This window comes from Zalophus californianus, chromosome 9 (genome assembly GCF_009762305.2).
Source record: "Zalophus californianus isolate mZalCal1 chromosome 9, mZalCal1.pri.v2, whole genome shotgun sequence".
In the NCBI taxonomy this organism is placed as follows: Eukaryota; Metazoa; Chordata; class Mammalia; order Carnivora; family Otariidae; genus Zalophus; species Zalophus californianus.
Window position 1 is genome coordinate 21,483,843 of NC_045603.1, and position 27,508 is coordinate 21,511,350.

Sequence of the window (27,508 nt, forward strand, 5' to 3'; positions counted from 1 at the left end):
AGACTGAGCCACTCAGGCACCCCTATTTATTTCTCATTGATTTGGTTTTGTGCCTTTGTTGAAAATCCCCTTACTATAAATTTGGTTCTATTTCAGGACTCTCTGTTCCATTGTTCATGGGTCTATCTTTACACCAATCTCAAACCATCTTGAATACTGTAGTTTTTTTTTGTTTGTTTTTTAAAGTAAGCACTATGCTTAATGTGGGGCTTGAACTCATGACCCTGAGATCAAGTTTCATGCTCTACCAACTGAGCCTGCCATGTGCCCCACTGTAACTTTTTTTTTTAAATACATTTTTTAAAGATTTTATTTAGTTATTTGAGAGAGAGAAGGAACGGGGAGGGGGAGGAGCAGAGGGGAAGGGAGGAGCAGACTCTCTGCTGAGAAGGGAGCCCGATGCCTGATTTGATCCCAGGCCCCTGGGATCATGACCTGAGGTGAAGGCAGGTGCTTAACTGACTGAGCCACCCAGGCGCCCCCCCCACAGTAGCTTTTTAAGAAGTCTTGAAATTGGTAGTACAAGGCCTCCAACTCTGTTCATCTTTTTCAAAATTAATTTGATATTCCACGTCTTGTATATTTATATAAATTCCAGAATCAACCTGTTTCTGCCAAAAAGCCTGGTGGGTATTTGCTTGGGATCTATAAATCTATTTGAGGAGAAATGACATCTTAAAAAATATTGAGTCTTCTGATCTACATATATGTTCCTCAATTTATTTATGTCTTTTAAAATTTCAGCAACATTTTATGGTTTTCAGTATATAGGTCCTGTATACCTTTTGTCAGATTTATCCATAAAAATTTCATACTTATGCTAGTGTAAATGGTACTTTAAAATTTTCAGTTTCCTATTGTTGCTAGGATATGGAAACAATTGATATTTTTATTGCAATAACTTTTTAAAAAAATGAAATTTACTTACAACAAAATGGATAGACCTTCCATATACAGCTCAAATGATTTTTATAAATAAGATATTTTTGGGGGGAATACTTTTAGGTTGATAGAAAGGCAGTAAGGATAGTATAAAGAGTGTTCATATACCTCACATCCCATCTTCCCTATTGTGTGTGTGTGTGTGTGTGTGTGTGTGTGTGTGTGTGTGTGATTTCCTTTATTGTAGATCTTTTTATTTTTGTAGAGGGATTACCATGTAATGCAGTAAAACACTCTTCATACATCTCATTTTACTAGGATATACTGGTCAACTTCTCTGCTGAAAGTCTCAAAATTATTTTTCTGCGGAAAAAGAAGATAGCCTTTGGATTTCTTGTTTGTATTCACTCTGTAACAATCAATGCCAGGTTGGCAGGTTTGTAAATACTTACTCTGGGTAGCAGTTTTCGAGGCAGCCATGTATTCCTCTGCATAATACTCTCTGCTAAGTTACTAATAACAAAAATGTGGATATAAGAAATTCTGAAAAATTTTATGAATCAAGAAATAATATTGGTTGAGAGACCTGTAGCAAAGATTTTTATTAGGCTTCTCATAGTCTTAATAAGAATTTACTCCTGTGTTATGCTTTGGGTTTATGCTCTCAAGCAGTTTTCATGAATCACTAGAGCTTTTCATGTACCTTTGAAATAAGGTATGCATGACAGGTTTTCTATGGTTGAGAAAAACAGATTTTAAGAATTAGCTATTCATGGACTATTTTAAAACATTGAAAAAGGACAGGATTCAATAGTATTGGAGTCCATCTCTTTTATTAATTTGTTAAATAGTATGGTACATTTGTCACAATTAATGACCCTATATTTATAAATTATTGTTAACTATAGCCTATACTTTGCTCGTGTTTCCTAAGGTTTTTACCTAATGTCCTTTTTTAGTTCCAGGATCTCATTGTGAATATCACATATTTAGTCATCATTTTTTTTTAGACTCCTGACTATGACAGTTTCTCAGGCTTTCCTTCTCTTTGATGATCTTGAGAGTTCAGTAGTACTGGTTAGGTTAGATATTTTGTTCAGTGTCTCTCAATCAGTATTTGTATAATGTTTTTCTCATGATTAGAATGGGTTATGGGCTTTTGGCAAGAAGACCACAGAGGTAAAATGCCATTTTTATTATATCATATCAGAAGTACATGCTGTCAACATGTCTTATTGTTGATGTTGGCCTTTGTCAGATTCTCCACTCTAAAGTTACTCTTTTGCCCACTGTCATACTGTATACTTTGGAAAGAAAAGCAGCCACACACAAAAAAGAAATGAAGGGTTATGTTCTACTTCCCTGAGGTTGGAATAGAGAAAAGTTATTTGGAACTTTTCTGTATGAGAGATTTATCTCTTCTCTCCCAGTTATTTATTCAATCATGTCTTTATATCTGTGTATACTCAGGTATATTTATTTTATATTTTGAGTTATAATCTAATAATTTGTTTTGTAGCCCAGATTGTTCCAGTTTTAGCCATTGGGAGTGCTTTCATTTGGTTCCTGTGTCTCTTCAATTGATTTTATTTTTTATGTTGGTCTTATAGCCTGTAACCTTGCTACACTCATTTATTAGTTCTGATAGCTTTTTAAAGGATTCTATATGGTTTTCTATACAGATGGTCATGTCGTTTGGGAAAAAAGGCAGTTTTACTTCTTTTCTGAACAGAATGTCTTTTATTTTTTTCTTGCCTTATTGTGTTGGCTAGAACCTCCAATACAATGCTGAGTAGAAGTGGTAAGGGCAGATATCCTTGTCTTGTCTCTGTCTTAGGGATAAAACATTTTAGTCTTCCATCTTTAAGTATGATTTTAGCTATAGGATTTTCATAGATGTCCTTTGTAGTTTGGAGGAAGTTATCTTCTGTTCCTAGTTTGTTGAGAGTTATTTTTCCATGTATGGTGACTTTTTTATGTCTCTATAGAGATCATCATGCAATTTTACTTTTTAATATGGTTTAGTACACTGGTTGATTTTTGAATGTTAAACCGATCTTCATACTTGGTCATGATGAACTTCTTATGTATTTTTTGTTAAGCTGTGAGTTATAGCTTACCTTGTGAAATCTGTGTGGCACCTTGTAATTGTATTTTATTTTTTGAAGATTTATTTGAGAGAGAGTGCATGTGTGTGCATTGTTGGGGGAGGGGTAGAGGGAGAGAGAGCATGACGCGGGGCTCCATCTCACAACCCTGAGATCATGACCAGAGTTGAAATCAAGAGTCAGTTATTTAACTGACTGAGCCACCCAGGCTCCCTGGGATCACTATTTTAAAAGAATGAAATAGAATAGAAAATATCAGACTGTATTAAACTATTGTTCTGTGAAATTTTCATCTTAATTGTGTGTGTGTGTCTGTATGTACTAGGCTGTAACATCAAGCATGTTTCTTGACCTAACTTATATCATCATTTTTAAAAATAGCTAGTTCACTTTTTGACCCTGAAGATAATAAGGCATAGAGTAGGGCAAGAAAGCAAGTAGCCCCAAGAGGAGAGTGCCAGATTAAAAGAGGAACAACGGGGATGAAAAAAATGGGGTTAGATAATGGAGAAAATGAGGAAATACGGGTTTCTTTAGAAAAGCCTCATCCATTTATTTTTTTTTAAGATTTATTTATTTACTTGAGAGAGAGAACGAGCGGGAGGGCAGATGGGGATGGAGAGATAATCTCAAGCAGACTCCATGCTGAGTGTGGAACCCGACGTGGGGCTCAGTCCCAGGACCCTGAGGTCATGACCTGAGCCGAAATCAGAAGTTGCTCACTTAACAAATTGAGCCACCCAGGCACCCCTGTTTCTTAGTTTTGAGTGAAGTGATGTTTACGTCTCCATGATGAAACCCATGGACTATGAAAGGATGTGATTATTTGTAGATTAGTAACTTAATGTTCCTAGCCAAAGGACTTGGTAGTCTTTCAGATTTTGGGACGTTTCTCCAGAAACATCCTCTCTTGTATGACTTTAATGTGGTCTTAAGGTACTTTGTTCTCTTCTAGAAATACTGTTTTGAATAAAATCAAGCAAAAGTTACTAAATTTGCTTAAACAAAGATAATTCTTATATATATTCTTATAATAGCTCTTCATATACAGTGAGAATTTAATCCTTATAGGGATGCATGGTCTTGAGATACTAACTAGTGATGTCAATTACTAGTTCATTTCATAGGTTTGAATTGGGCCCAATTTAGGAGAATGGAGCAGTGATGGGAGAAGAATCCTTATGGTATCTTTAAGTTCTAACGTATTGGATCTGTGTTTCTCTGGCACTCATATTCCTTTATTATTTGTCATCTTGATACTAAGTGTTGTAGTTTCAGATTTCTGAAGGAAAGAATCTGATTAAACAGCCTAGATGCCGTTTCAACTTCTAATCAATCACCTGTACCCAAGGAAGTATGTCTTAGGTGTGCACTTTTCTCCTATATTTATAGCGTTTCTCTGGGAAGATGGAATCACTGGTAGCTGGGCAGCCACCCTAAGAGGGGTTTGTTTATTAATAACAAGTTAATTATATTAAATAATAATGGTATTGAAAACCAACTTATAATACTGAAGTAATTTTATTTTCTGGATGGTTAAAATTAATCCTTTTTCTTTAAGTCAGTGGTTCTTAATTAGCCTTTTTTTAAAATTTTTTATTGTTATGTTAATCACCATACATTACATCATTAGTTTTTGATGTAGTGTTCCATGATTCATTGTTTGTGCATAACATCCAGTGCTCCACGCAGAACATGCCCTCTTTAATACCCATCACCAGGCTAACCCATCCCCCCACCCTCCTCCCCTCTAGAATCCTCAGTTTGTTTTTCAGAGTCCATTGTCTCTCATGGTTCATCTCCCCCTCTGACTTACTCCCCTTCATTCTTCCCCTCCTGCTATCTTCTTCTTTTTCTTTTTTCTTAATATATGTTGCATTATTTGTTTCAGAAGTACAGATCTGTGATTCAACAGTCTTGCACAATTCACAGCGCTCACCATAGCACATACCCTACCCACTCTCTATCACCCAGCCACCCCATCCCTCCCACCCCCCCTTTTTTTGTTTCTAAAAGCCCCATTTGAAAATATGATAAAATATGTAAAATATCTTGGACCCCTTGAAGTCCATCCAGGAACTTCAGATTGCAAGTGCCTACTGTAAGTTTCATAATCAAACAGTTTAACATGCGTTGTTAAATTCCTTGTAAAATGTAGTTGTTCAGGCTATAGCATGAAATATCACAGAATAGAAATGATTATTTCTAGTTACAGCTGTTATTTAAGAAAATAATTATGAAGTAGCAGAGCCAGTTATTAAGTTTAGAAGAACAGTAGGCATTGATGTGAATCTTTAATAACATGTACAATAACAGGAACCATAAACAATTTCAGGACAAGGTGAATAACTCTAAGAAATGCATATTTACTGATGAGGTTTGAAAAGAATGTCCCGGGGTTTTAATATTTGAATGCAAAGAGGTAAGTGTAGAAGAAGGTAGGTAACTAGGTCAGAAAAGGGTTTATAACTGTGTTAAGGTTCTTTTGAGCTCTAACATTTTATGATTCTACCTCCAAATAAGTGTATTTAACCTAGAGATGGCATATTTGAGAAATCTGTTTCGGGTTGCTTTAGTAAATAAAACAACTGTATTATCTTTGTTTTTATGATATAGCTATAGAATGGATCTGATGAAAGTTCAAGTAAATCATGACTAAAATTTATAGTAACATTAGATATAAAATTTATGCTTTTTGATTTATGATCTGCATACTTAGTGTTTTATCAAGACCCCCAATTTTTTTTGGAAAAATTTTACCACTGGTTATATCAGGTCTCTGTGTTCATATTCCTATTTAACCTGTGTCTTTGTTTTAGTAATAAATAGCTAACACTGAGTTTTCCTGTGTATTAGGGACAGTTCCTAGCATTTTACATATTCTAACCCAGTTAATCATCAAAACAGCCCCGTGAAAGCAGGTATTATTTTGTTATTGCCATTTCACAGTTAATGAAACTGAGGTATAGAGAAGTTGAGTAGTAAGTGGCATTTTTATTATTGCAGAGCTGGAATTCTTAACTTTTTCTACATTTATGGCCTGTTACCTTTAGCAAATTATAAATCTTTGATTATGGACTTTCTTTGTTTTGCCATAAGTGTCTACTCAGCACAGTGCTTTGCATGTAATTTAGACTCTAGTAATTATGTATTGAGTATAAAATGCATAACCTAAGTCAAGTGCATTCTTTCCATTTGCCTGGAAATTTTATTCCTCTAGTTAGCTATTTCTGTTGTTAATACCGAAAAAACTAGTAAATGTATTTTCATGTATTATGTGTAATTAAAGAAGATTTTGGATAAAATGGAAGCCTGTTTTCATGTTTTAAGTATGTTTTCAAGTTGTTACATTGTTAAAAAGATGGTAAAAGTTAACCAATAAAATATATACATTCACACTAAAATTTATTTCATAGAATACTAATGTTAGAGTGAAGGATACGTTTATTTTAAAATAAACCTCTTTGCATGCCATAATGTACATACTAATGAAAGAGTGTGTTTCTGAATTTTAAAAATAAAAAAATCAGTAAAATTTGTGCCTTTTTTTTACCTTTTTTTACCTTTTTTTACATATCGTATGACTTTCTTCTGTGCTGTTGTGACTTTCATATATTCAGGTCAATCAGCTTTCTCCTTTATCCTCGTTTTGAGTCTTTGTTAACAGCTACTTTGGTTTTGTATCTGTGTTATGCTTCATTTCTCCCACCCCTCCCTTTTATCTTAAGTAAAAAAAAAATTATTCAGAAGTTTAATTCATTGACTTAAATTCCTGCCCTATTTTTAAAAGTTTGGTTTTAAAATGTTTATATAACTCTTCAGAGCTTTAAATAGTTCTTTAATGAGTGAAAGTGGTTTATTTCAGATAACAATTTATTCTCTTTAGGATCAGGCCCTTCTCAATTATAATATTCAGTAGAGTAATAGAATTATCTGGGGATTTCATATGGCAATTTAGTTCGAAGAGCTGTAGCAACACTTGGAAAAAGTATAGGTAGAAAAATACCTCTTCCAAGCCTTAATGCTCTTTTGTGAGTTTCCCTCCCTTTGTTTGCCTCGTATACACTTAAAGTCTACTTTTCCTTTATCAGTTAAGTTATGAAAAGTGTGGCTGAAGAATCATTCTCCAGTTTCTGTTTTTGCAGGAAACATAATTATATTAATAAATGATTGGGGCATTTGTGCAGAATGAAAATACATGAAAATTAAAGCCTAACATGAATAATAGACGATAAATAATTTGATATATGCACTGTTCACCCAATGTAGGGAACAAGCTGTTTAATAGCTATGAATGTAAGTTACCATTATATCTTCTGCTTTCTATTTAAAATAGTTCAGTAGATGAGCAGTATTAATAATGTTTTCCAGATTAGCTCTATAACTTGACCATTTTGAAGTCCTATTTGGGTAAGCATGAACTTGCTTTAGTTTAAACTATAATCAATGTGTCCATAATTTAAATTAAAAAAAGGGAAGGAGAAAGAGAACTCTTATTTGGATATCTGTTTTATACCAGGTGCTTTATATATTATCTTTAATCCTCACTAAAATTGTTTGAGGTTGGTATTATTTCCCCCATGTTATAGATGAGCAAACAGGCACAGAGGTACCACAGTAAGTGGTTAACAGGAATTCAGACTTACTTGTCTGACTTTAAGGCCCATGCTCTTTGCAGATGTTCTCCCTTTAATATGAACTAAATTGAAGGTAGAATTTCTTGTTAATGACCTGAATTTTAATCTTTCCATCTTTCACTTTTACTCTTGCCAGGCCTGTCTTTTTGGGTTTTTGATGAACTTTTGTCTTCATAAAAGTGATATATGCTCCTTATTAGAACACTTAAACATATAGGAAAGTATAAAGACAAAGAAGTCTAAAATCTTACCAATCATAGGTACTCTTGATATTTGACATTTTATAATGTATTTTTTACATAATTGAAATCACAGTATGTAATTTTAAACCTCAAATTTTCACCATAATATAAGCATTTTCTTTATATGGTTGGCAAGACATATTATGTATTGATTATGTATGTTAGCATGATATAATTAGAGATTTCCCTTTGGACATTTAAGTGCTTTCACTTTTTTCCCTTTGTAAATGTCACTGAGATGAACATTCTTGTACATACCTGGTCAAGATGTTGGTTGATTTCTTCACTAACCCCTCCCATATGCACACACACACCCCCTTACATCCCTTCTTGCCCAGCACTAAGGATATATAGTCAAATGTTGGTTACTCAGATTAGTCTTTGCCCATCTGTCCCTCTGTCTGTCCTTCCTCTCTTCCTCTTCCCTTTAAATATGCTTATAGTATTTTTGAAGTATAATTAGGCTCATCTGTTTCAGGTTGATTTCAGCTTTAGGTGCTTCCCCTCTTCTTGTTCTTTCTCATTTTATTTTTACATATCTAGAGTATTAACATGCTTTCCAATGTCAGAGCTATTCAAGGCCACCCCCTCCTCGTATATACTGCATCTGCTGTCTTCTAATCATGGATTTTGCTCTAGCAGTTGTCTGTCCTTACTGTACCATCAGTGGTTTTCTTTTTTCTTCATTGTCACCAACGTATAAGCTTGCTGAGTTCTCTTACCTTAATAAAGAAAACAAAACTCGAAAGCAACCTGGTTTCTCTCCTGCCTTACTGGTTCTTCTTTTGTAATCTCCTTTATTGGTTTCTTTCACATTTCTTGGCTTCTTAGTGGTCTCTGACCACAGTCCTTGAGCCATTTAATTTTCTGTCTCCATTTTGCAACTATAAATACCGTCTCTAACATTGGTGATCACCAAATTGGTATCTGCAGCTACTGAATGAGATTTGAATATTTACGTAATTGGCATCTCTTATTGGATATCTAATGGGCATCTCTTAGTTAAACTATTCAAAGCCTAAATTCTGATCCTTAATCCCAAACTTATTTCTCCTTCTGTTTCTTAACGCTGATAAGTGGTAACTCTATCCTTCCATATATATACTCAGACTAAAAACCTTCGAAGTCATTCTTGACGTCATTCTGTACAATCAAATCCTGTTGGCTTTACTTTCAAAATCTCTCTCGACTCCTCCCTTTCTATCACTTTTTACTCTCACATCTTGATCCAGGGCAGCTCTTCTCTTACCTGGATTATTGCAGTAACTTCCTATCTGGGCTGCCTGCTGCTGTCCACGTCCTCCCTTTCATATATTCTCAATGGAGTGAACCTTTGAAAATTAAAGTTTCCAGGGGCACCTAGGTGGCTGAGCTGGTTGAGCGTCTGATTCTTGATTTCAGCTCAGGTCATGATATCAGGGTCTTGAGATCAAACACTGTGTTGGGCTCCACACTCAGCGTGGAGTCTGCAAAGAGAGTCTCTCTCCCTGTGCTCGTGTACACCTCACTTTCTTTCTCCCCCTCGAATAAAAAATGAATAAATCTTAAAAAAAAAAAAGTTTCCTATTCTAGTCAAAACCATCTCCAGTCACTCTCATTTTTACTCAGAGTAAAAGCCAGAGTCCTCAGAGTGGTTTTAAAGGTTCCGTGTGATCTGGCCCCTCTTATTTCTCTAACTTAACTCATTTCCTTTTACTCTTGCCTTTCTGCTCACTTTCTCCAGCCACATTCTTGCTATTCCTCAGACATGCCAAGCATTTTCCCACCTCAAGTTTTTACCCTTGCTTTTCCTTGGCCTAGAGCATTCTTCCTCTAGATATTTGTATAGCTACCTCCTTCACTTCCTTCAGATCTTTGCCTGAATGTCATCTTTTCACTGAGGGTTTTCCTTTCCATCCTTTTAAAAATTAAAAGGGTCTCTGCTTATTCCTGCTATCTTACTATTTTGCCTTTTTTCCCCTCCATAGTCAGAATCTGACTTACTATTTTTTTTAACTTATTTAACTTATTTTTTAACTTATTTTTTCGTTCTCCACAGAACTCTGTCCCTTTAAGTCCCATGAAGGCAGATTTTTTTATGTTTTGTTCATTGTCATATCTCCAGTGTTTGTTAATTTATAGGTGTCAGTTAGGATTTACTAAATGAATGATTGAATGAAATGGTCAAGGCCTTGTAGAATCAGTCCCTTTGTCCTTTCTGATTTATTTTCTACTCTCTTGGTCCTCTTGTAGTTCTATTTTATACCATGCTCCCTCCATCCCGTTTCTTTGTGTTTTATTCCCTCTGCTTGGAATACTCTTTCTTCTGTCTACCTTCTTTTCCTTGCCTAGTTAAGTTCTCCTACTCATTCTCAGATATCATCTCAAAAGTCCCTGTTTTCAGTGAAGCTCTAGATTAAAACCCTGTACTGTATTCTCTCTTAGTCATGGTTTTTGGTGTTCTGTCTACCAACTGAACTGAGAACTGCACAAAGGCAGGGACTCCTTGAGTGTACTGCTTGTCAGTATATGTGTCTGAATAGTGAATTCTCAGTAAGTACTTAGTGAATGCTCCCTTCTAGCTCTAATAATCTGCCTTGAGGTAGTGGTAGGCCATTCCTATATGATTAGGGGTGAAAGCCTGTCAGGAAACATCATAGTATTAAACCAAACATGAGTGGTGGTCAGTATAATACAACCCAGCATCACTGGTCAAATATGGGTTAAATGTGAATTCTGTATTTCTCAGTTGACATTCTGTGAGACGATATGAATCACGATAAAATATGGCTCAAGAAATTCTGGTGCAGAGTCAGTGGGAAGCATGAAATGAAGCCTGTGTATATTTATTGATGTTCTTGTTGATGTGTAGGGCATATGAATAACCAGTATATTTTGTTACTTTAATAATTAGTTTCAAAAAAGGTAAAAGACTGGCTGATATTTCTTGTTAGCTGGTAGTTAATTTTGTCAGTAGTTTCATTTTTGAAAAAAGTACTTCCTGGGCAAAGTTAGCAGTTTTTCATTTTTTTAGGGTTGTTTTATTTATTTATAGTTTTCGTTTGAACAGTTTTTATTTCAAGTCATATATAACATTATTTTATTCGTGCATCTTCTCAATTGCTTCTTATATTTGCCCTTTCCTTTCCTACATGGCAAGTTTTGGCTTTATGTTCAGGGATCTTTTTGTAGTCTTCGTCCACTTTTGGTCCAGTGATAACCACCTCGCTAGGGTGAATGGCCACATGGACAGTTATGCTAGTCACCTTCTCTCACTATACTCGTTTAGTGTAGATGGTGTATTTCTTTCTGTAAACCCGGACTACTTTGCCAATCTACTGACCTTTTAGTGTCCTTGCACAACCTGTACTTCATTCTCCTTTTGGATTAGCATGGATCGAATATTGTACTTCTGTCTCAGCTCTTTGGAAAGAGGGGAAAAAGACATAATCTTCCTGTGAATATGGGAAGGTGCACTGAAATGTCTTTTATGGTTCTTGCTCTGGTTAGAAGTCACAAAGGGATTGAACTTCATTTTGGCCGCTGTTCCTTCAGTAATGGCTGCAAAAGAGACAAACTAGGGTTGTTGTAAGGATCAAATAAAGTGATGTATATGGAAGTACTTTAATGTATATGTATAATTTATTGTTATTACTGTTATCATCTTTATTAGTTGTGATATTGGGCAAGTAAGTTAGTTTCTCATTATGTTTACTTATCAAATCAGTGGGAATAAAAATAGTATTGACCTTAAAGGTTTATCGTAGGAATTAGATGAAGTAGTAATGCTTGCATGCAAAGAACCTGGTACACAGTAAACCCTTGGAAAATGTCCAGTATTGTTTTAACTATTATTGTTATTTCCAGTCTTTTTTCTTAAGTTTAAGATTTTTCATTTTTAATTCATCATAGAGAATCTGTGTTCTTCATGAGAGACAATGGACTCTGAAAAACTGAGGGTTCTAGAGGGGAAGGGGGTGGGGGGATGGGTTAGCCTGGTGATGGGTATTAAAGAGGGCATGTTCTGCGTGGAGCACTGGGTGTTATGCACAAACAATGAATCATGGAACACTACATCAAAAACTAATGATGTAATGTATGGTGATTAACATAACAGTATAAAAAATTTAAAGAGAATCTGTTCTTTAATTAGAATTTAGGATCTAGTCTACCATGTGACTTTTGGCACTTTTACTAAGCACTTTACTACTTCATTTATCTTAACTCCTACAGAAAGGATAAATGGTATTTGTACAGCCAATTTAGGATTATAAGTAATTGGTATTTTTAAGTCTCATGTAGAAAACACCAAAATTGGCTGCCAAGTAGAGTTGCATAATCCCTTTCCTCAGAGACCTTTTAGAAAAAGATTTGTGTACTCTAATTTATTCCTGAATGATCTGGGTCAGTTTCTGAGTCTGGGAATCTCTGGGTAATTCTAAAAAGGAGTACTAATATCCTTTGATATTGTTCTTGGGATGATGAATGGTAGCAGCTGCTATTGCTACTTCTAAAGGGTCCACTTATTCCCTTAACCTTCCTTGTAGGTTGGTTAGTAAAATAGGAATATTCCTTCTGTTTGTGATGTGGTCTGTAGCAAAGTGAACAACACGTGGTTATGGAATGGCCTTGAGCTATCCCCACTGCCTTGCATAGTACCTGGAGAAAAGTGGATGTTACTTAAATATTCATAAATTTGAAAGGCAGTAAGAACCAGAGTTTTATGTATGTGGAAATATGATATTCAAATATATGCTAAAAACACTGTAGCTTTGTATAAGAGAGCTATGGATAAGAGAGATCAAAACAATAACAAAACCTCATTGAAAAACATGGATTAAAGTAGAGCCTGTCACTGAAGTTTGGTGTTTCTTTGTGGTGCTATTATTTTTAATGCTTTGTACATTTGCAAGAATGGGGTACAGTAACTGACACTAAAATGAATGTCAATATATATTCTCTTTCAGATTTACTAAAAATTTATCTCCTGACAAGATAAATCTAAGTACCCTCAAAGGAGAAGGTGAACTGAAGAATTTGGAGTTGGATGAAGAGGTGCTCCAGAATATGTTGGATTTGCCAACATGGCTTGCTATCAACAAAGTTTTTTGTAATAAAGCATCTATTAGGGTGAGACTTTGATATCTGTGGAAAGCATTTTCTGTTTTCATTTTTTATTTTATTCCTATCTCTTAAAATAAGTATTTTGTTTTAGTTTAGATAGTTCTATAAAAAAACATTTTCATTAATATAATTTAAAAAGACAAATACCTATGCCTAAGTAATTGCATGAATGTGTGCCAGATAAATTTAATTGAAGTCATATGCTAATATATTATTAATTTATAGTTTAATTTTTGTTTAAAGTTTAATTTTAACATTTAAATAAAGTATTGGTAGTTATTCATAAAATAATTGGTTAAATTTGGCATATATTCAAACATATTTTTTCATAAGATTTATTAATAGGGACAATTTAAATTTGTAGTAAGTAAACATGATTTCAAATAAAGACATGAAACCATCAGTCCTTACCTTATTCTGTACATTGTACTTTTATTTGAAATTTTATTTATTTTCCTCATTTGTTTCTTCCTCAAGGATTTTTAAGTTTTCTTTTATTATTATTATTATTCCTCCTTATTAAAATTTATTCCTGCATACCTTTGACTCTAATTGTATGTCATATCACTTCTTGCTCTTAAAGACCAGTCTTTTTGAGAGTCTGCTCAGTAGAAATACTGCATGAGTAATCTGTTTCATAAACTCAAAATTGAACTCCAAAGAAAAGATTGTAGAAAAGTTCCTATATTGTTCAATGGTGACCTTTAACCCAAATATCTATAAAGATGTGACTTTTTAGTGTGTGTTTGAACATTATTATTTGATACTGCCTACATTTACCTGAGTGGCCTCACCTTTGTGTTTTTCTTGAATATCTACAAAAAGATTGGTCAGAATTTTATTTTATTAAAAAATTTTTTTTCTAAAGATTTTATTTTTAAGTAATCTCCATACCCAACATGGGGCTTAAACTCATGACCCTGAGAGCAAGAGTCACATGTTCTTCCAAGACTGAGCCAGCCAGGCATCCCATGGTCAAAATTTTAGAATTTAAAAAACTGTTCAATGAATAAAAGACTGGTTATACTCTGCTGGGAAATCTTCGTTTAAATTACAAAGTTAAAGAGGTGCCTGGCTGGCTCCATCAGAAGAGCATGCGACTCTTAATCTTAGGGTCGTGTCTTCAAGCCCCATGTTGGGCATGGAGCCTACTTAAAATTAAATCGGTCAGTGATGAAGTTAAAATGTGTTTTAAGGTCTGGGAAAAAAGAAACTTATGAGGACCTAAAATTCTTATTTTAAAAGATGACTAAGAAAATATGATTAGTAGTCTTTTCTTATATAAAATAGGTACATCTAATTTCAAGAGTCTAAATGAGTTGCTCAGTTACTTTGCAATTTGAGGAAAAGTCATCTGATAGAATTTGGTATGTCTATCACTATATTTAGAGAGCATCTGTGTTGATTGCTATTTTAAATTATTTTTTAATGATTGATTTTAAAGAAAAAAATTTTGGTTTTTTTTTGGTAGATTCCATGGACAAAATTGAAAACACATCCCATCTGTTTGGTGAGTTCTGACTTGCCTCAGAAATAAACATTTATATATGCATATGATCTAATTATTCTAATATTAATCTTTTGTTTCAGAGAAACACAGTCTTCTGGCTTTTCTACAGATTGGCTTTCATTTTATTTGGATGGTACTTAGTTTTTTCAGCCCTTCAATGAGAAGTTTGAATTTTAAAATGGGAAGGTCCTTTAAAATTTTTCAGATGTATTATGTTCTAAGTTGTTATATTTTTATTGTGTCATTTAGCTCTTTATTGACATACTATGACAGTTTTAGTAACATTTAATTCAAACTTTCTGTATTTCTGATTTTATTGATCTACTAAATTGAATAATATGCATCTGAATATACTTTCCTTTTTTTTTTAAAGATTTTATTATTTATTTATTTGAGAGAGAGCACACACACCTACACAAGAGTGGGGTGGGGAGGGGCAGAGGAAGAGGGATAAGCCAACTCCCCGCTGAGCAGGGAGCCCAGAGGGGCTTGATCTCAGGACCTTGGGATCATGACCTGAGAGGCGAAGGCAGATGCTTAACCAGTTGAGCCTCCTACTTTGCTTTTTTATGGAAAATTGAAGAAAGATTGGTCATTTGGTCATTTATTGATTCATTCATTCCACAGATATTTATTGAGCACCTTCCCTGTGCCCTGAGGGAACTTAATATTTTTATAGAGGAGACCAACAACAAACAAGTAAATAAGACAATTTCAGATAATAAATGCTATAGTAAAATAGAGAATGAAGAATGACTGAGTTGTGTTAGTGATGACTACTAAGGACATTTGATCTTCAAGCAAAACTGTTACCTTGAAAGACATTCTTTCATTATGGCAATGTTTATTTTTTCACATTTCTTGCATATTTCATATTTTTCAGTGTTGCATGTCTTAAATCTCAAGTCTTAGACTGGGATAAGCTTTTACAGCTACTTAAATCCCATTCATTAATATATAATCTCATTTAGCAATCAATAATATCACACATTCTGGAATTAGAGGATTGCGCTTCTGTAAAATCTGACGATTTCAGCAGCATATGGCTACTTGTAGTATTTTTGTCTCATACTCCTATATGCCCACAGCTTTTTTATCAGATGCCTTGAGAAAGGACTGAGCACATTTTCTGTTTTGGTATTTGTCTTTTTAGACTTTTAGAGAGACATTTATTTTTTTATTTTTTTAAAGATTTTATTTATTTATTTGACACAGAGAGACACAGCGAGAGAGGGAACACAAACAGGGGGAGCAGGAGAGGGAGAAGCAGGCTTCCCGCGGAGCAGGGAGCCCGACATGGGGCTCGATCCCAGGACCCTAGGATCATGACCTGAGCTGAAGGCAGACTGAAGGCAGATGCTTAATGACTGAGCCACCCAGGCGCCCCATAGAGAGACATTTAAAGTGACTTTGCTTACTTACTGTTTACGTTGTTCCTAAAGAAATGAAAGAGAAAAGTGTTACATGATATTTTCATAAAATACATAAAATACCTAATTTTTAATTTTTAATGTATTTTTATTAGTCCCTGGATAAAGTAATAATGGAAATGAGTACATGTGAAGAACCACGAAATCCTAATGGCCCATCACCAATTGCAACTGCTTCAGGACAAAGGTAAGCTATTTCCATTAACTGCATGACTTGCAAAGGGAGTTATTTTCTGTAGTCAGCTCTGTTATCTGTAGTAATGGAACATGAAATAAAATTTCCTAATCTCAGACAGTTTCTATTTCAGTCACCTTTTCCCATCAGACATTTTGCAGTTTTGGTATTACGTTGCCAGAGTTGTAGAATTGATTTTTAGCCTCCTTTATTCATCTTGCTTTCCTTGATATTAAATAGTAATGATCAACCAAAAACATCCTATAAATCAGATAATATCTAAGTCTCTGAATAGTTTCTTTGCCACTCATTTATTCTATGCATCAGTGTAACTTTTATGACTCTTAAGGGTTAAGTTGATACCTTAAAAAATTATAGGCCTTTTGGGTTACTCCAAAATTCATGAAATATAGAAGGTTCACACTTTATATAAATTGGATTTTCATAGACAAAAATCAGATGCTAATAAAGTAGAAGCTTGGGGGCCATTTTGCAAAGCCTTAAAAAGTTAGATCTTAAAAAAATAGATCTTTTTTTTTTAAAAAGATTTTATTTATTTATTTGAGAGAGTGAGCAGGAGGGCTCGAGGAGGAGGGCTCAAGCAGGGGGAGGGGCAGAGGGACAAGCAGACTCCCTGCTGAGTGGGAAGCCTGATGTAGTGCTGGATCCCAGGACTCTAAGATCATGACCTGAAGCGAAGTCAAACACAACTGAGCCACCCAGGCGCCCCTTAAAAAATGGATCTTTAAAAAATTGCCTGTTTATTATTGTGTACATTAAATTTGGCTTTCATACTATATATCATTTTCTTAAGGCAGGATTTCTGCACTAATTTTTGTGTACCTATTCATGTAAAATGTTCACATAGATTTTAATGTGATTAGTGCCTCCTCAAGTTGTAGAACACAGCAGCCCTGAATGTTTTATAGTATTCGGGTGCTGTGTCAAACCAATGATAAAACTCTTCTTTGGAATGAACGTACATGGGGTGCCTGGCTGGCTCAGTTGGTAGAGCATGTGGCTGTTGATCTTGGAGTTGTAAGTTTGAGCCCCATGTTGGATATAGAGATTACTTAAAAATAAAATCTTTAAAAAAATAAAAAAGAAAATAGAATGAACGTACTCATCGGATACACAGACACACACACTAGTGCATTTCCACCTTCCTCTTTCACCAAGGTTGAACTACCTTTACATTAGTGCTTTCTGTGAGAATACCTACAGCCTGATCAGTAACATAGGAATCTGATGGTGATCCATCAGTCCACTGCTAAGAGTTGACTGAAGGCTAGGTTTATCAGGTGTACAGTTTATATTTGGCCTACAGGTAATAGTGACTGGGAAAAGAGCTTCCACATTAACTTCTTTGTAGTTTATACATCATCCAGCAATTTGAGATTTTAAAGTATGATTTCATGTGTGATAGAGTAGATTGGAGCAGTTGGTCATGTTGGGTAGAGTCCAAAAAATTAGAGAAAAAGTAGAGGTGTTTATAAGATTATTGAAAGTGGAAAAGAAGATCAGGAAAATTGCTGTTGTTGATAATGTTCTTCCTAACTCATGTTTTTATAGTATCAATAAGCTTTATAATTTTGGCTTTGTAATCATATGATGATAATCCTTATATTTTTATGTATGGTAGTATGGTTAATCTATTTCCACATTTTCCAGACTTGCCTGATTATAGCAATCACTTGGGGTGCTTACTAAATCTATATTCTTTTGGGTTCCTTTTTCTGAAATTATGATTCTTAAGTTCTAGAATGGTTATCAAGAATGTGATTATGTATTTTTAACAATTCTTTATACTTATACAACTTGGAGAAACACTGATCTATATGATTTTGTCTCTATGAGATTAAAATGGAGGGAAATTAATATTTAACAGGCTGGCCTTACCTTCTGTGCCGGACCTGTGAGTTGATTATGTTCCCATAGATTAATGATCTAGTAAATTTGTAAGTTCAGAAATTGTATCACTTCGTATAGAGGAGATCTACATCTTTGTGAAGATTAATCAAACTTAGAAGAGACTTGTTTGAATACTGGAATTTTACCTTTTTAATTTATAATGGATGACATAGCCAGAAACTTGAAGACTTTAGTCATTGATTCAGGCTTCACCCATCTGGTGGTAAATCCTCCAATTCAATTGTAACACTTTTTTTTTTTAATGCACAAGTTAGAACAGATGGAGTTGGATATTCCAAAGGGCATTGCCTGATAATTATTATAGAATAATATATTCTTTCCAACTCCAGGAATATTTCTAGCCAAGTGACCAAGTATTTGTCCTTGGGATTAAAGCAGCTTCTCCCTAGGATGCTGATGAGTTCTTCCTCTTTAGTTTTCAGTAATATTGTAAATAATAGTTACATTTCATAAAGTATCATGAATCAAGAGATAGGCTGTTTGGTTCATATGCATTATTGCATGCAACCCACATGTAACCTGCAAAGTATTACCTGATTTAAAAGATAGGTCATCTGAGGATTAGGAAGCTTAGGTAATTTATTCAGTAAGATAGTAAATCAAGACGCTTAGCAGGTATAGGAGAGGGATGTACATGATCAATAAAAATGATGGGTTCACCTTTATACATGTTGGCTTTGAAATGTGTGGGAGTCAGCCTCGTGGAAATAGCTGGTGGACATTTGAATTTTAACACTTTCAAGTTCTAGGGAGAAATGTGGATAGAGATTTAGGAATAATGGTCATAGTGATAATAATTGAAGTAATGTGTTACTTGGCCAAACTTTTATTACCCTTCCTGCCAAAATATATTGGTAGTCTATATTCCAGTCATACTGTACTACTCATTATTCTCAAAATGTGACCTCTGCTTTCCTACTTTTCTGTGCCTTTGCTTGTACTTTTCCCTAATATAAGATTTCCCTTTTTCCTATCACTCCCTGTAGGAAATATATTTTTCTTTCCTAGATAGATTTCCTTAGTTATGAACAATTTCTTCCTCTACCAAGTGTAATGATGATTCCTTTTTTAAAGCACTTAATTACAGACTGCCTAATGTTTCAGTTCCTAGGTATATGTGTTTTTCCTCTCCAAGTAACTTGCGAGCCCTAGAATACCACAACTATATTCCAGTTTTCCTTACGTCCCAGCATTGTGCGCGTGGTAGATGCTCAATAAATATTTGCTGAATTGGATTGGAGAATGTGAACTTTTTCTGACTTTATTCCTAAATTTGAGATTATATTGTAGTTATAGTTTGTAGCCAGGAATTTAGCTTTCTTATTTACTTTATGGATTCCAGTTGTTTGAACATCTGGCAACGTGAGAGTAGGCAGTTTTGGATTGATTATAATAAGCTAATTTGAAGAGTAACCTTTCAGGGGGGCCTGGGTCGCTCAGTTGGTTAAGTGTCCAACTCTTGATCTCTGCTCAGGCCATGATCTCAAGGTCATGAGATGGAGCCCCGCATCGGTCTCCTTGCTGGGCGTGACACTTGCTTAAGATTCTCTCTCCTTCTGCCCCTCCCCCTGCTCATGCACACGTGCCCTCTCTTTTTCTCTCTCTCTCAAAAAAAAATAAAGAGTAACCTTCACTCACACCTATCAAAATGGCTTCAATCAAAACCACAAGGAACAAGTGTTAGTGAGGATGTGGGGATAAAGGAATACTCGTGCACTGTTGGTGGGAATGCAAACTGGTGTAGCCACTGTGGAAAACAGTATGGAGGTTCCTCAAAAAATTAGAAATAGAACTACCCCTACAATCCAGTAATTGTACTGCTGAGTACAACAACTCTGATACTACTGAATTGCACCAAAGAATGCAACAACACCAATTAGAAAGGATACATGCACCCCATGCTTATTACGGCATTATTTATAATGGCCAAGATATGGGAGCAGCCCAAGTATCCATTGATTGATGAATGCATGAAGAAAAAGTGGTATATATCTACAATGCAGTATTACTCAGCCATTAAAAAAGAATGAAATCTTGCCATTTGGAACAACATGATGGATCTAGAGCGTATAATGCTAAGCAAAATAGGCAATCAGAGAAAGACAAATACCATATGATTTTGAAATTTAAGAAACAAAACGAACGAGCAAAGGGAAAAAAAGAGAAACAAACCAAGAAACAGACTCTTAAGTATAGAGAACAAACTAATGGGTACCAGACGGGAGGAGTGGGTGAAATAGATGTTGGAGATTAAAGTGTACACTTCCGATGAGCACTAAATAGTGTATAGAATTGTTAGGTCACTATTGCATACCTGAAAGTAATATATTACTGTATATTAACTATACTGGAGATAAAATTAAAAACTTACAAAATAAAGAGTAACCTTAAACTTTAAAAATCTTTTATCATTTTGAGAAGAACATTTTTTATAATTTACATGTAATCAGCCTAGATTATTGTTTTAACCAGAAAATTTTTTACATAAAAATGAATAATATAATGGTCAGTTTGTGCATTTATGTGAGAATATTAGCATAACCTTTTAATGATTTGTTTTGGCTTTAGTGCATTATATTTTGTTTTGCTTTGTTTTTCCAGTGAATATGGCTTTGCTGAAAAAGTAGTTGAGGGAATTACTGTTTCTGTAAATTCCATTATTATCCGCATTGGAGCAAAAGCTTTCAATGCATCCTTTGAACTTTCTCAGCTAAGGATCTATAGCGTAAATGCAAACTGGGAACATGGAGATTTAAGATTTACTCGTATTCAAGATCCACAGAGAGGAGAGGTAAACATTTTTTTTCATTCTTTGTTTAAAAAAATGTTTTAGTCATTGATAAATAAAAGAGGACATTTTAAAATTACTTCTTACAGTTACCTAGATTTATATACTACATTTACTCTTACCTTTTAACTATACTTTTCTCTGTATTTCTCTTAGTTATTTAATTAAAAACGTGCATATTTTAGTGTTTTTACTGTAATCTTTCAATTTATAGTTAATGAACCCCTTTTTTAATGAACCCCATTTTAACTTCTCAGCTACTCAGAATTGAATTTTAAATATACAAAACTAAAATGTTATTTACATTTTTTTGTTCACATGATTCAAATGTTCTTTGTACTTTATATCAAAATTAAAGTATAAACAGCTTTATAAATAATATAATTGAGGATATGTTACTGAATTTGTTGTAACTATACAATTTAAAAAATAAATCATAGTGAATATATCTAGAATGTCATAAGAAAATTGGTAAAGACATAAAATTTTATTTAGCTTATTTGTTTAGCTTTTTGTTGTTTTTACAAATCTACATGTCTCTCAGTTCTGTTTTGCTTGAGTAACTGAAGCTATTCTCTTTGTTCTCCTTAGGTTTTGACGTTTAAAGAAATAAATTGGCAGATGATTCGAATAGAGGCAGATGCTACTCAAAGTTCACATCTTGGAATTATGTGTGCTCCTGTTCGATTAATAACCAACCAATCAAAAATCAGAGTCACACTTAAAAGAAGAGTAAGTCAGCAGGGTGACGTTTTTGGTTCATGTGATAACTAGTGGAATTGAGAGGAAATTTTAAATAATTTTCAGGTGAAACATTGGAATATTAAAACAAAGCAAAATAAAAGGAAATACAGTGACTCAAGCAGTATTTGAAGAAATCTAGTGTAATAATATTTTTCAATTTTCTGGATTTAACACTTAGATTTTTACTTTTGATTAATTTAATAGATTCTCCATTGCCAAATATTTTTGAACCTTAACTGTCTTATAATTTCATTTCTTCTATTGAATCTTACTTAGGAGTATGTAAACAGCAAAACCTCTATTATCAGTAGCCAAAACTAGCTTTTAAAAGGTTATTAAGATATGACTGCTAATTTGGATAAATAAGATAGTTACTTAAAGATATCAGAAGTTGAGAGTTCACTGTAGATTGTAATGAAATTTAATGGAGTAATGACTTTTTAAAACATGGCTCAATTAAAGTCTCAACAATATGTTTTATATCACTAGAGACAAACAAATATTCTAAATTAAATTGAAAATTTTTTTTCAGTGTAATGTTTAATACAATATTGTGAAATGTGGTTAAAATAGCATTTCAGTTTTTAATTTTAATGCTTCTGTACTAGAATTAGCACAATTAATATAGGTAATTTTATGATTTATTAGCTATAAGTGCAAAATTAAATTATATAAGTACATGTACCTGTATACTGTGCATCTCTTAAGGTACAAGAATTTATCAGTCTTTTTTACCACTCTATCTCCAATACAAGGAGCTATTCCTTCTATAGTATAGGAGCACAATAAATATTTGGTGAATGAAGGAAGGATCCGTGTTTAATTTCATGCAAACATTTTAAATATTTTTAAAACATTAGTGCATTGTAAGTGTTATGTCTTGGCTTAATTTTATGAATCATTTTTTCTGACAGTTAAAGGACTGCAATGTTATTGCAACAAAGTTAGTTCTAATATTGGATGACTTATTATGGGTTTTAACGGATTCCCAGTTGAAGGCTATGGTACAATATGCAAAATCTCTTAGCGAAGCAATAGAAAAATCAACAGAACAAAGGAAGAGTATGGCTCCAGAACCTACACAGGTATGCTTTTAAGAGGAAAAATACTTATACGTAAATGGTTTAAAAATCAGAATGGTTAGTTATTTTCTTTACGTGAAATAGATTGTAAGACTTTGAGTCCAAGAATCTTTTATCTAGATATCTTACTGCATAATTTTCTACACATGGAATCTATATGAAAACATATATTAAATGTATTTCTGACTATATGATGCTTATTTTGTTTGGAATTCTGTACTAGGCACTAGAGTTAACGATGACATAAAAGTATTTGATGTTATAAATACCTCTTTTCGTGCTCGCTTTGGTAGCACATATACTAAAATTGGAACGATACCGAGAAGATTAGCATGGCCCCTGTGCAAGGATGACACGCAAGGTCATGAAGCGTTCCATATTTTTGAGAGACTATGGACTCTGAGAAACAAACTGAGGGTTCTAGAGGGGAGGGAGGTGGGGGGATGGGTCAGCCTGGTGATGGGTGTTAAAGAGGGCACATACTGCATGGAGTACTGGGTGTTATACGCAAACAATGAATCATGGAACACTACATCTAATGATGTACTGTATGGTGACTAACATAATAAAATAAATAAATAAATAAATACCTCTTTTCAGGAAGTAAAATACAACTTAAACTTACTAAAGTAAGGGCAAAAGGAAAAAAACTTTGGTATAGTCAAGGGAGAAATGTGAGAATTAATATTACAGAAGATGTAAAACCCTGGGGAATTGCTGAAGTTCAACACAAAACTGTTAGCATTGTATCTGTTCTTAATAAAAACAAGGGATATTGTAAAATCCTATTTCCTTGAAGCTGTTTCTTTGGAAACAGTAATATATCTTAGTTATATGGCTTGTTGGTGATCTGGCTTGGTGCATGGAAGTAGCATACATTTTAAGCTTTCCTATGACTATTGAATTGGCATTAGGTACTATCTAGCTGCTATGTGATAAGGAACAGGGCTAGACACTGTAGATGTAAAAATGAATTATTATCTGACCCTGTCCTCAAGGATCTCAGAGTATAATGGGAAGTCAAGTATAAAACAAGTCATTGTAGTTCATCTTAAATGTGCAAATAAAAAGGGGAGTGAAGGAACCATAGAAGCATAGAGAAGTTGTAGTCAACTGCTTGCATAGTTTGGAAAGGTTTCACAGGATAATGAAAGCAAGTCTTAAAAATGAGAAGTTCACAGGTGAGGGAAAGGATGTGTCAGATGAGGGAATGGAATCTGCACAAGTATATTGTTTTCTTTTTTTTTTTGCACAAGTACATTGTTAAAGAGCATGGTATTTCTGATAAAAATGAGTTTGGCGTTACTAGAGAAGTCTTTTTGAGAATAACATACACATGCCTCTCAGATACACACTTTTCCAGGTTTTAAGGAAATTGGGTTACACATACTCCATTTTGATGTGTTCTTTCTTAAACTTGGTCTGCCAGAGAATGTGCTTATGTTAAAATGTCAGATTCATTCTCCCTTTCCCAAACTGCTCTTACCCTACTTGACAAATGAAAGGCCTTCTTCTTAATTCTTATTATTCTTACTATGATGGATTTGTCCAAGAAGAGGGGGAAAAAAACTAAAAAAGCTTGGGGTGACAAGATGGAGGTAATTTGAAATACTGTTATTCGTGTTGGAAGTCAATGACTAAATGACAAAGTAACAAGTCATGTGGTTTCTACTTCCACTTCTTTGCTTTTGACACATTTAAAAAATTTTTTTTAAAGATTTTATTTATTTATTTGAGAGAGAGTGAGAGGGAGAGCATGCGTGGGGGAGTCAGAGGGAGAAGCAGACTCCCCGCTGAGCGGGGAGCCTGATGCAGGGTTCGATGCAGGGCTTGATCCCGGGACTCCAGGATCATGACCTGAGCCGAAGGCAGATGCTTAACTGATTGAGCCACCCAGGCGCCCCTGTTTTCAACACATTTGAAGGAGGGTCTGTCTATACATATCAGCTATTATATTATTAAAAATAATTTTTTAAAATCGTTTCATGAATCCTGGCATGTAACTTGAAGGAATTCAAAGAATTGTGTCATCTTGCTAAAATAAAACCATTTTCATTCCAATTTACCTATTTATATGAATAGTTTTCTAGAGCTTTTTTAGCCATAAAAATGAAATAAGGAATTGATGGTAAACCTTATATCATTCTACCAATAAATAATATTTATCCAGTGAGATATCTTTATATTTCTCTGGGGGAACCTGATTTTAAAAGTTTGATGAACAGAACACTGAACTATAACACAGAATAGTCTTTCTGGGTGGGTAGCCCAAGTTTAGGTAGACGTATGTGGTGACTGGATGTAAGGGGCATTTGTTATATGTTGAAGAATTTGGACTTTTTCCTGTAGCCATGTGGAAGCCACTGGAAGTTTTTAGTAGGAAAGGAAATCTAATAATGCTTGGTGGTATTATACTGGATGGGCTGAAGAAGAAAAAGATTGCCAGTCTAAAAAAGGGGTAGATTTGAACCTCTGGAAATGGTTTGAAAGAAGAAATCAATAAGCCAAACTGGGGAGAAATACCGGAGTCTTTCTTCAGTTGAAAATAAAGAAGAGAAAATTGAGGATTTTCAAATGATAATTGGTAGCCATTAAGTAAAGGGAATGCAGAAGAAGGGAGATAAGGCTAAGAAAAGGTAATAAATGAGTACCATTTTGAAGTTGAAAGAACATAATGAAATAGAAGTAATATTTTAAGTATTACCATCATAGGCATGAACAGTAGTCTGTCAAGGTTTGCAGTGAGGATTTATGTAGCTTAGGATGTCAGTAACAGATGGTAATTGAAATTAAAGGCTAGTTGACAGAGTTTTGGTGTTACTGTAGGTCTAATTTATACACTATGTGGTTATATTTATATAGAATATAGATTAGAAAACCAGATAAAGATACAAATTAGGAAACTAGAAACAAGGATAAAGTTCTATAATCCTATCACCATAATAAAACCAGTGTCAGCATTTTGAGTTATTGCCTTACAGGCTTTTTGCCTAGGCACCTGCATTTTTCCTAGTTTTAGTATGTAGTAAGTGGATATATACAATTTTCTTCCATGTTGTTAGTCTTTGTAATTATTATTTTTTGTTGCTCCCTAATATTTCTTAGTAGACTTACTTAACCATTCACAGTACCACAGAGTTTCTTTCTTGAGTGGTAGTTGTCACATTACTACTTTAGGTGTCATATAGAATGTCCTAATGATTTGAGGACCAAGAGAGTGGATGAAAGTGAAGTAGTTGACAGTATTCCTTTGCTCAGCTGTACAAATTGAGAGACGTCTTCTCTCATAAATATTTGATTAGCTTCATCTTTTCCTTCTCTAAAAGGGAACACTACACTGTAAACCAAGAAATGTTAAGATTATTCAGAAGGCAAAGGAGTTCATAATGGCCCACTTCCCTCCCACCCCCTGCAAACAGCATATAAAAACTGAATCTACCACAACATTAAGATAAAAGGGTTTGTAGAGAGATTAATGTTTATGTTTTTGTTTCTATCAGTATTTTTGTTGATGAAGAAGATAGAAACCCTGGTTAAAGAAATACAGGAGAATTTTATCCTTCAAAATAGTACAATCATAGATATAAATAGTAGTCTGTTAAAGCTTTGAAAGTAGAAGAACATAAGTGATTTGTCTTGGGGTGCCTGGGTAGATCAGTTGGTTAAGTGTCTGACTCTTGTTCTCAGCTCAGGTCTTGATCTCAGGGTCCTGAGTTTAAGCCCTGTGTTGGGCTCCATGTGGGGCCTGGAACCTACTAAAAAAAAAGTAAAAATAAAAATAAGTGATTTGTCTTATGGAAGTTACTTCGACAATAAAAAAACAAAATTGTCTCAAGCCCCTAGAATTTAAGGCTTCACAATTATATTTCATCTTTCCTTTTCTTTAATTACTGTGGGTCTTGATCATTTTCTTTGAGAAATTCTCATTTACTGAGTACACTTTGAAATTTGTTTACAGATAATTCTTAATAGATAATGTGTAAATATGTATATATACAAAATACATATACTTTAATTTTCCGTATATCACTAACTATACTTTTATTAATCAATTGTTCTTAATTAGAATCTTTTTAATATTTTTTGATGAAAAATTTGGTCTTCATTTTGTTAATTATCAAAATTTCATGTACAGTTCTTTAGCTTATGTAACAGATGATCTTACAGTATGCTTACATATATAGAATCATTTTAGGCTGTTAAGTTCACATCAGTCTTTATACTTTAGCAGTATTCTATGCTTCTTCACTTTGGGGAGAAAAGAATTTGAATGCAGAGTCTGTTATAAATCTCTTCTGATTTCTGGCTTCTTCAGATATCTATGTTCAAAGGATGTGCCTCATCTCTTACGAGAGGCACCAGAGCACTTAACAGTACTAAATAGTATCACAAGCACTTTACAAAGAAGTGATTTATTTTTACAGGCTGTGTAATAGTGTATACAGCTGATGTATACAGGGCTCACATTTGTTTCTCTTTTCTTTTTTTAAAAAAAGATTAATTTTTTATTTATTTATTTGAGAGTAGGGTGTGTGTGGGAGGCCGTGCGGAGTGGGGGAGGGGTAGAGGGAGAGAATCTTCAAGCAGACTGCCCGCTGAGTCCATGCCTGATGCGGGGCTCCATCTCACAGCAGGTGAGATCAAGACATGAGCTGAAACCAAGAAATGGAAATGTTTAACCAAAATAACAAAATGAGGGATCCAGGTTAAGTAATAAGCAAAAGAATAGAGAAAAGTGTCTTCTAAGCTTTTTTACGTTTCTCACTCTTTATATTCCCTCATAGAATAAACTGAATTATGTTATTTAAGGGGAAAACTCCTCCACTGACTGACCCACCCAGGCACCCTTGTTTCTCTTCTAATAGGTAGAACTAA

At 34.2% G+C, this 27,508-nt stretch overlaps 1 protein-coding gene, 1 non-coding gene and 1 pseudogene across 3 annotated transcripts in view; 2 read left to right on the forward strand and 1 right to left on the reverse strand.

The window, feature by feature from the left end:
* Positions 1-27,508, forward strand: part of UHRF1BP1L (UHRF1 binding protein 1 like) — a 122,280-nt gene that overhangs the window by 19,193 nt on the left and 75,579 nt on the right. For both annotated transcript variants that reach the window (XM_027592546.2, XM_027592545.2), the window contains 6 exons: positions 12,816-12,978; positions 14,444-14,482; positions 16,008-16,099; positions 20,621-20,810; positions 21,399-21,539; positions 22,466-22,636. In XM_027592546.2, coding sequence (XP_027448347.1) covers positions 12,916-12,978; positions 14,444-14,482; positions 16,008-16,099; positions 20,621-20,810; positions 21,399-21,539; positions 22,466-22,636 — 696 coding nt within the window. In that variant the 5' untranslated portion in view covers positions 12,816-12,915. The remainder of the gene's footprint in view (positions 1-12,815; positions 12,979-14,443; positions 14,483-16,007; positions 16,100-20,620; positions 20,811-21,398; positions 21,540-22,465; positions 22,637-27,508) is intronic.
* Positions 1,238-11,383, reverse strand: LOC113921633 (annotated as a pseudogene).
* On the forward strand, positions 22,911-23,017 carry LOC113923196. Its single transcript, XR_003520205.1, has one exon. It is a non-coding gene; the product is annotated as a U6 spliceosomal RNA (small nuclear RNA).